The sequence below is a fragment of the Sminthopsis crassicaudata genome, chromosome 2 (genome assembly GCF_048593235.1).
Source record: "Sminthopsis crassicaudata isolate SCR6 chromosome 2, ASM4859323v1, whole genome shotgun sequence".
Taxonomy (NCBI): Eukaryota; Metazoa; Chordata; class Mammalia; order Dasyuromorphia; family Dasyuridae; genus Sminthopsis; species Sminthopsis crassicaudata.
In genome coordinates this window covers 135,933,971-135,944,696 of record NC_133618.1, presented here as the reverse complement: position 1 = coordinate 135,944,696, position 10,726 = coordinate 135,933,971, and the positions used below count along the sequence as shown (strand labels likewise).

The window sequence follows — 10,726 nt, the reverse complement described above, 5'->3', positions numbered from 1 at the left end:
ACGTAGGATATTTTGGCTCTTTTACTACTCTTATTTCACAGACTCCCAGGATCTGAGAGTTGAAAGGGACTTAAATGAGTATTTTGTTCAATCCATACAGGAAAGGAATCTCCTGTATACCATACCTGACAAGAGATAGTCTAGGCTCAGTGCAAAGATTTCCAAAGAGGCAGAATCCTACCTCTCAAAGTAGATCATTACCTTTTTGGACAGTTCCAATGGGTAAGAATATTTTTCTGATATCTAGACTAAAACTTACCTTCACTCCCCGCCCCTTTTTTCCCCTTTTTTCAACTACTCATTACTGTTGGTTTGACCTTTTAGGGTCAAACAGAACAAATCTAACCACTTTTTCACCTGATAGATCTTCAGGTTCTTGAAACTTATTATCATAACCTTTTCCCTTTCCTACCAAGTCTTCTTTTCTCTAGGTTAAACATGTCAAGTTCCTTCAATCCTCATCCTCATATGCCATAGCCTCAAGACTTTAAAGCATCTTGGTAGTGGTTCTATGGATACTTTCCAGGTCATCAATGTCCTTCTTAAACTATAGTCCTTAGAAGTGAACATTAGACCTCATATGAGATCCAATGAAAGTAGAGGAACAGTGGGATTATCAACTCCCTATTTCTGGATGATATGACTCTCTTAATGTGTGCTTACAAGCACATTGGCTTTTTTCTGTTACATAACTTTTCTGACTCTTCTAAGACTTGCAGCCCACTAAAATCCCTAGATCTTTTTCAGAACAATTAGTATTTGTTCATGCTATATAATATTTGTGAAGGTGATTTTTTTGGTATTTAAATGAAAGAATTTATATTTATCCCTATTAATTCTACCTCATTAGATACAGTCTAATACTTTAGTCAGAAGAGGGTGTTGACCAAAGCAAGTCACCTCCTTTCTCTGAAACTTGCTTTTGCCATCTGTAAAATAAGGATGGTTGGATCATATTATTTGTAAGAGCTCTTTAAGATCTAATACTTCATGATTCTATCACTCTAAAAATGAGACATGTATATGCTACAATTTAACATTATTCAGCATTACATAGAATTTAGATGAAATGAGAACTAACACCCCTTGGGACTCTAGTCTGCTTCTGGAACTTTGTCCTATAGTCCCTCTTAGGTTGCTTTTTTTTAAATTAAAAAAATATTTTAAGTTCCAAAGTCTCTTCCTCTCACTACTCCCTTCTCCCTTCTCAGGTAAGAAATACAATATCCATTATACATGTGAAGTGATGCAAAACATTTTTCCATATTATCCATGTTGTGAAAAAATTCCATTAAAATAAAATGAAAAAACTTCAATCTCTACTCAGAGTTCTTTCTTTGGAGGTACATAACATTATGAGTCCTTTGGAACAAGTTTCATAGTTGATTACTATTATAATATTGCTATTACTGTATATGCAATGCTCTTCTGGTTCTGTTCACTTCATTCTGCCTAAGTTCATATAAATATTCTTATATTTTTCTGAAATTATCCTGCCTATCATTTCTTATAGTACAATAATATTCCATCATAATCATATATCACAACTTCTTTAGCCATTCTCCAGTTAATGGGCATCCACTTGCTTTTCAATTCTTTGTACCACAAAAAAGAGTTTCTAAAATGTTTTTGTACAAAGAGGTCATTTCTCTTTTCCTTGATCTCTTTGGGATGCAGAGCTGGTGGCGATATTGATGGGCCAAAGGGTTTAATAGCACAGTTTAATAATCTTTTGTACATAATTTCGAATGGTTCTCCAAAATGGTTGCACTAGTTCACAGTTCCATCTCTGGCTATTTTCTACAACCTTCCCAAAGGACAGAATAAAACCATCCAAATCATAGACTGATTGGAAAGGACTAGTCAGGGCTCCCATCTAAATTAAGAATCTCCATGATAACATCTGGTTTTGAGGTAGTGCTAAGACGATTTGTGTCCAACTTGTTGAGTCTTTCAAGACTGATATCAGCCACAGTCAAATTCACTGTACCTTAACATCAACATTGTGATGTCATTTTGAGTCTCTTTAAGTCTGAACAACAAACGACAGTGTTAAGAACATTGTCTTTAGAATCAGAAGATCTGTGTTGAAATACTACTTCTACATGATCTAGACAAATTAATCAATTTCCTTGTTTACAAAATGAGTGAGTTGGATTGCTTTCAACACTAGAGACATGATTTTATGATCTATAATGACTAGGAACTTCATATCCCTTAGTAGAAACCTATTTGGTCTTGGATAGCTCTAATTATTAAAAAGTTTTTCCCTGGGACCAAAGTGAAGCCCACTTCTCCAGAACTTTCATCCATTGTTCCTAATTCTCTCCTATGTTATGGGCTTTTAAAAACTTTTTTTTATATAATCTCCTGTTAACTCTTTTAGGGACCACATTATATTACTGATAATTGTCAAAGGGACAGTTTCTGATATTTACTCTTAGTTCCTCTGATTGACATGCATCTCTTTGTAGGATCATAGAAGTTTAGAATTAGAAGGGACTTCAATGGCATGTAGTCCAATTCATACATGACAAAGGCTCCCTTTTAACATAGACCTACCCTTCTACTCTTTCCTCTAAACTTTCTCTCTTAGGAGGCTGTATGCCTGAATTAACTCCTTAAAATTTTTTCCAGTATTAAGTGTTAATATTTCATTATAGTTAGTGGATTACTTCTTGACAAGGAGTAGAAGTAGGGTTGTAATATAAGGGGCATGTCCTAGACTTTGATCCAAAAAATTATTCTGGTGGCATTTCAACCATGAATGATGGCATGAGAAGAGATTAGTATGTGTTTGTATTTGTGTGTATGTGTAGGTGTATGTGCATGGTGGGTGGTGGTTGTGATAGGTTCTTGGAAGTATTTCTATAATCACACTTTGTAGACAGTCTTGCTCCCATGGGCTATTGGGATAAAAGGTACCACTGATAAAGGGAGGGAGACATACAATTTATTTCTGCCCCCAAATCCCACCCCTCCTCCCACCATAGCTAGGTCCTTTGAGAAAGGCCAGTGGAGGCCAGGGCACTTTCTGCAGTGAACAGGTTAGGTAAACAAGCACCAGGCTCCATGGGGAATACATCCTGGCTCCTAGTCTCCTTCCTGTAGCCATCCTGGCAGATTTATGGGCCTCCTGTCACTGAAGCATGTGCTGCTTCACTTTCGATTTCCTAGAGCCTCCCAAAGTGAAAAGAAGTGGCTGCTCAGTTCTACAAGCTGAGGGGTCTTCTTTTGCTTCTCTTGCCACTCAGAAGACAATAATAGAACACCTTCCGTCATGATGTAAAGGTTTCTTCATTCTTTCCTCTTCTCCTTTGAAGCTTTTGTGCATGTCTACAACTTTCCATGGTAACATGAATATGTCTCCTTCTAAGCTTCTGATTTCCTGACTGGACAACTGATAGTGTGGGAAAGATTGGAACCTCTTTTGAAATGGGAAACAATGTTTAAAGCTTTTTTTTTCTTTCTTTCTTACTTTTCTTCCCTCCCTTTTTCCCCTTCCTTCATTTCTTTCTTCTTCCCCTCTATTCTCACTTCCCTCACACAGATAGGAGAAACTTCTCAACTTACAGACTGGAACTTTGGAACTCTTTCATTCTATCGATGTGACAGAAAATTCCATAGAATTTCTAAGCTTTGGAAAACTTTCAAAATCATAAAATCCAAATATTTTATAGTTGAATAAACTGAGGCTCAGGAACAGGAAATGACTGACTCAATGTCAATATAATTCTACAGAATCCTTTATCTGCATTCTTCTTTTCCTTCCCTTCCCCTCCTCCTATTTTCCCCCTTTGCCCTAATGCCCTATTAAGGAACAAATAAATTGAACTTCCACATACAAAATTTGAGTAATGCAGTGTTGCAATTTATTGTGAATCATAGATCTAAAATTCTACGATCTGGAAGATCTGGAAGACAATGGAGACTTAATCAAACTTCTATCCATTTTAGACTGTCCCTAATGTTCCTAAAGAGAGGTTGTTCAGACTCTGCCTGAAGACCACTACTGATGGGAAACTTTCTCCTATCTTTCTAACATACTCCTAACTTCTTGTTGTTGTAATAACTCCTAAATTTTCTAACTTGAGACAATTCTCTCCATTAGGAAAATTTCCCTTGTGTTTCCTTATATTAGAAAGTTATTGCATCTTCAGAAGGGAATAAACATTTATTAAGCACCTAATATGATCTCATTTGACTACAAAATTGTACATATCCTGAAAATGAAAAGATAACTGGGCAGTCTTGCAACAAGCATATATTTTATTTTTAAATTTATTATTCATTTAAAGCAATATTTTATTTTTTCTTAAAATTATATGGAAAAATAGTTTTTAACATTCATTTTTAAAGTTTTAAATTGCAAATTCTATCTGTATCCAATTTTTCTGCTCTCTGAGATGCTAAACAATCTGTTATAGGTTGTATATGTGCAATTATGCAAAACAGATTTATGTATTAATCATTTTGTTATTTATTTTTAATAATAATTTTATTTTGTTAATAGTTTATTTTTTCAATTATAAGATAATTTCAACATTCATTTTTAAAAGGTATTGAATTCTAAATTTTTCCCCACCCTAATTCTTCTCTCCTTTCCCCAAGAGAACATGCAATTTGATATAGATTATACTTGTATATTATTTTATTATCAATTTAAAAAATGGATTTCCAAATTTTTTTTCTTCAGCTTCTCTCCCATCCATTGAGAAGGTAAACCATATGATATCAATTATACCTGTGAACTCATGCAAAACCCATTTTCATATTGGCCATGTTTCAAAAAAGCAAGAAAAATAAATTGAAAAAAAATTTCAAATCAGTTCTCTTTCTCTGAAGGTAGACAGCATTTTTCATTATGAATCCTTTATAATTGTCTTGGATCATTGTCTTGATCAGAGTAGCTAAGTCTTTCACAGTTGATTATCCTTACAATATTTTGCTGTTACTATACACAATGATATCCTAATTCTCACTTTTCTTTACATTGGTTCAAATATGTCTTCCTAGGTTTTTCTAATATTTATCCCGCTTAAAGCAAAATAGGATTCTATTGTCTTAAATCAGGGTAGTATCCCATTATTGTCATATATTATAGCAACAATAAGCAATTATTAAGTATTTACTACATGCCAGACACTGCTAAAGAACAGTGTCTGTTCCTTCAAGAAGCTCAAATTCTAATGGTGAGATAATATAGAAATAGGTATATGTAAAATCCAGCTAGAATAGAAGGAAGGTCATTTCAGAGGAATAAAATGGGAAGAAGAGAGGAAGGAAAAAGAATGAGGAAGGATCCCTTGCAGAGGATGGGGCTTCAATTGAGTCTTGAAGGGAACCCAATAGACAGAGGTGAGGAAGACTAGTATTTTGGGCATGGGTGAACCCAGTGAAGAGGCAAAGAATGAAGAATACAAGGTTGTATATGAGCAACAGCAAGAAGGCTACCTTGCTGGATAATGGAGTTCATGCAGGGAAGTAAATTTTTTAAACTTTTTTTATTAATTTTATAATTATAACTTTTTTTTTGACAGTACATATGCATGGGTAATTTTTTACAACATTATCCCTTGCACTCACTTCTGTTCTGAATTTTCCCCTCCTTCTCTCCACCCCCTCCCCTAGATGGCAGGCATTCTCATACATATTAAATGTATTATAGTATATCCTAGATACAATATATGTGTGCAGAACCGAATTTTTTTGTTGCACAGGAAGAATAGGATTTGGAAGGTAAAAATAACCTGGGAAAAAAACAAAAATGTAATCAGTTTATACTCATTTCCCAGTGTTCCTTCTCTGGCTTTAGTTGATTTTGTCCATCATTGATCAATTGGATTTGAGTTAGATCTTCTCTTTGTTGAAGATATCCACTTCAAGGAAGTAAATTTTAAAAAGACAAGTAGTAAGGAAGGGGCTAGGTTGGGAAGGACTTTTAATGACAAGAGGGTTTCACATGATATATAATAGAGAACCACTGGAGTTTATGGAGTTGGAGGCTGGGTGTGACATGGTTAGACTTGTGTCTTAAAATGATGACTTCTGGCAGCTGAAGGGAGGATAGAAAGGAGTGAAGAAGACACCCAAAGAAGTAAGACCAACCAACAATCTATTGTATTAGTCTAAGTGTGAAGTGATGAGGGCTGTTATATGAGTGGAGAGGAAGATGCAAATCTCATTGTAAAGATAAAATGACAACACTTGGCAACAGATTGGATATGGGGGTAAGTATAAATCAAACACTGAGGATGACACTGAGGTTGTAAGCTTGGGAGAGTGGTCTCAATACTATGTCTAAGCTACCAACTACTCTGGCATGGTGTAGCCCTTTATAATTTGTTCCCATTTCCTGATCGAGGTTGATATTTACTCTACCTCTGAAAACTATATCTGGTAACTCTGGGATGAGTCATTAGGTCATCCAATGGATGGATGGAGGCTTCTGGGACAGACTGCTAGATAATCCTAGGTTTCAGTTTTTGGGATATTGGTGGGTCTTCAAAACTGGGACACATAGACCCTCTTCTTTTGTCCTTGACACAATTGCAATCCATTACTACTCTAGTGGCTTATTGCTGGGCAAATAAAGAGTGTTTGGAAAGGATTGGAGCCAGACCTGAATAAAAGTTCAAGAAAGATTTTAGCTGATGTGTAATTGACTGCTTCAGCCTGAGACAAAACCTATGCAAAGCTGGAGTTATTTATAGGGAAACCTTGTACAGGAACACCACAGACTCCTTCAAGTTTGATTCAAATCAGCCTCCATTCTATTTCCACTATAGATTGTTGGGCCTCTTCCTAAGTTAAAATCTGGCTTCAGACACTTACTAGTTATGTGACTCTGGGCAAGTCACTTAACTCTGCCCCAGTTCCAGTGCATTACTGGAATGACAAATCATTCCAGTATCTTGGCCAAGAATCCCCTCTTCCCCCCAAAAGGGGTCAAGAAGCAGTAACAACAGGTACAACAAAATATGGAGAAATCATCTATGTCAACAGGAGAAGAATGATGGAATTGAAAGTCCAGTGAAGCCTGGATGGGGGAAAAGTGCATCTATCTGTAAATACAGTCCCTCCTAAATATTCATCAAGCAGGGAAATTTGGCTTGGAATTAAAGGTTGCACCAAACATTAAAAATATCCAAGAAGCAAAAAATCATTTTTTTCTCTAAATGTCCCCTGAGCTCCTGCTGGCTAGTTTCTGTGAGGATATGGATGTCTCTATGGACTCTTGAGACAGAACATTAACAATGGTTTCAGGATTAACCTCTTGTCTCCCATACTTTGCTTGAGGCATTCCTTCTGCCCCAGGAAGACTGGAAGTACTCCATACCTGCACAATTGAGTCATAGTTGTCAGGGATGCGATCTCTTTAAGAAAAGAGCTCTATTTCTTCACAAGTGCCATAGTTTTCCTTGGAATCAGTCCAGTGAGAAATGTGGTCTGTGGAGTAGAGACCAAGCTTCCCTGAAGCATTATGGAGCTTAGCAAACAAGCCAGCAGAATCAGGCTGAGTTTCTGCCATGTCTGTCTTAGTCATTTGGGTTCTTGAGTCCTTGTGCCAGGTCAGGTGGCATCATGCCTAAGAAGAATGTATGATGGAAAAGATGATGGATTTATTATCAAGAAATTCAAATTTTATTGGAATCTTTGCTCTTGATTTTTTTTTTTTGAGAGTGGGTACATTGCTTAACTTCTCTGAGCCTCAGTTACCTTACCTGTAAAATGATGGGGCCAGACTAGATAGTTTCTGAAGGCTATTTCAGCTCTAACATATGATGCTATGACCTTTAATTTAACTGGAATATACATGAACAAATATTATCTCCCTACAGGGCCTTCACCTTCACTCCATCCATTTCCCAGAATACCCACAAAATGGAAAAAAGAGGAATTTTGTAATAGACTTCTTTCTGTTGTCTCAGTTGCTTTTGAGAATGAATCATAACCATGGGGAAGTGGAAAGAGTACTGAACTCATGGTCTCATGTTCTAGTTCTGACACTTAGTGTATGACCATAGACTTCTTTGGCCCTCATTGCCTTTACCTATAAAATAGGAATGATAATCCTGGTGTGACCTTCTTCCCAAAACTATTGTGAAGATCCAGTGAGAATATGTTTTGTTAATCCTTAAATATAAATGTAAATTAAATGTAAACTCCTTGGTTTTTTCATTTAAAGCACCTCATAAACTTTCTAATTTCCCCCTCTATACCTTATTCCTAACAACAGTAGTTTAAAATTCAGTTCCTGGAACATGATCTTTGGCTCTATGTTGTCCTGGAATCTTCTTTCCCTTGCCTCAGTTTCCCTGGCCTTCCTCAAGATTCAATTCAAAACTCATTTTTGTCAGGAGACCTTTCCATTCAAACAAAGAAACAGACTCAGAGATTCGAACAAACTTATTCCATGTAGTTGTCACTCACTCTTCTGTTTCCCGACTCCCAGGGCAGATTCCTCCCACTTCAGTGCAGATAAGAGTCCATCTCAGAGTGGAGACAACAGTTTTAAAAGTTCTTTGTTTTCACTTTGTGTGCTCATTTTCTGGGATTGGGATAGAATATGTGTTAAGGCCCAATAGAGAGCCACAACAAGAACATGGATGACATCTCACTTGTACTATGTCTGTTCATGTTTCTGGACTAAACCGCATCTAACAGCCTATGTGCTTGCATTAGAGATGAGGTAGAAATAATGTTGATATGTGAGTATGTGTTTCTAATGTCTTGGTTATATTCACATGTACATGCATGATATATGTATAAATATGTACTCTCCACCATGGTTAATGATTCCATCAATATTAATGTTTAAGGACAGCACAAAATCATAGGATCATATATCCAGGAATCCTTTCTCAAGGGTGAATACAAAAAAAAAGAACTATTTCACGGAGTACTGGAATTCCCCAGGGAATCTTCAATATTGGTTGAAGGCAACTTTCCCCAATACTGTGTAAAAGGTGATGTATTTCTAAAACAAGATGCATGTCAGTCAGCCCCAACCCCTTTCATTTGGCAAGAAGATGGCTTAAGAAATCCAAAGTTATCGGTGTCGAGGAGTTAAAAAGAAATTTGTTATTGTCCTGTTTGGAAAATTATCAGCCAGTATCTTTTCTGAGATACCTGTCCACACATTTTCTGCCAAATCCCGTGCAGCTCTGAACTGGCCAGTTTTCCCAAGAGTTAGAGGAACTGACCTCCCACCCCGGTTGGAAACAGAAAAGAAAGAATAGAAAATTGCCTAAATCTCTGGTGTCTGTTAGGCTCCTAGGATCACAGATTTTAAACTGGAAAGGACTTTAAATGTTTGTCAGTCATTAAAGTCCCCCCCCCCCTTTTTTTTTTTTTTTTTTTTGCAAAGACTCAATTACACCGTTAGACATTTCTCTTCTCTCTGTTTGTCTGTCTCTGTCTCTCACTCTCTCACTTTCTCTGTCTCTCGGTTTTGTTTTAAGGGGTGTTGACCTGTATTTAGTTTTACCAAACTGAGTCCTCTTGCAAAGTGAAACGATTGGTTAATTGAGGCCGTGACTGACATGGGGGAAAGAGTGCAGAAAGGCGCAGCTCCGACCTGATTGGCTGAGAGGATAGACTCAGAGCGTTCTTCTAACAAGAGCACGGGGCACTCTCTCCAGCCTGCAGCCTCCGGGAGTCGGTGCTGTTCACCCCGCGGGCCAGGGAAGGAAGGAAGGAAGGAAAGACGGACAGACCGAGCTGTATTTGCTCCGCTCCCTTCCCCTCCCCTCCCTACCCATTGCCCACCACCTACCACCCACCCACCCCTAGCAGGAAGAGTTACAAGGTTTCCTGGTTTGGGCAAGAGTGTGCAGCAACTGTGCGGGTGGGGGCTAGGGGTGGAGGAGGCTTCTTTTGTCCCCGAGGATCACTGGCAGGAGCCTCCAAACTTTCTGCACGGTGAGACCCCTCTGCGGCCAGAGAGAGCAGCCCCATAGTTGATCTGACTCTGAGCCAAGGATGGCTAGGGCGCACCACTCCCGGGGCCGCTGCTGGCCCCCTATGGGGGTACTAGTGGCTTTTGCTGCCGGCCTCTGGGCTGGTGGCATGGCCAGTGAGTATGACTATGTGAGCTTCCAATCGGACATCGGCTCCTACCAGAGCGGGCGGTTCTATACCAAACCCCCTCAGTGTGTGGACATCCCAGTGGACCTGCGGCTGTGCCACAATGTTGGTTACAAGAAGATGGTACTGCCCAACCTGCTGGAGCATGAGACCATGGCTGAGGTGAAGCAGCAGGCAAGCAGCTGGGTGCCCCTGCTCAACAAAAATTGTCACATCGGCACTCAGGTCTTCCTCTGCTCCCTCTTTGCCCCAGTCTGTCTGGACCGGCCCATTTATCCATGCCGCTGGCTCTGTGAGGCTGTGCGGGACTCCTGTGAGCCCGTCATGCAATTCTTTGGCTTCTACTGGCCAGAGATGCTCAAATGTGACAAGTTCCCCGAGGGAGACGTCTGCATTGCTATGACCCCTCCGAACACCACGGAGGCCTCCAAGCCCCAAGGTAAGGCGAAAAGCTCTCCTTCCTTCCCGTCTTCAGACGTGTTTCAGTTTCTGACACACTTTGGGGTTGGGGTGGGTAAGGGGCAGGAGGTGATGAAGTTGGATCCCTCTAAGAAACTGGCATCTCTAAACTCCATTCCTCTATCACTTTCTCTAGGCGTTAGACCACTCAACAAGAAGTTGCCCTGAAACTTTGGAA

The 10,726-nt window shown here is 38.8% G+C and overlaps 1 protein-coding gene across 1 annotated transcript in view; it reads left to right on the top strand.

Annotated features, from left to right (window-relative positions):
• The first annotated feature begins 9,504 nt into the window (after positions 1-9,504).
• SFRP1 (secreted frizzled related protein 1) overlaps positions 9,505-10,726 on the top strand; it is a 71,840-nt gene continuing 70,618 nt past the window's right edge. The window contains exon 1 of the mRNA XM_074287330.1: positions 9,505-10,528. Within this exon, the coding sequence (XP_074143431.1) occupies positions 9,985-10,528 (544 nt within the window). The 5' untranslated portion in view covers positions 9,505-9,984. The remainder of the gene's footprint in view (positions 10,529-10,726) is intronic.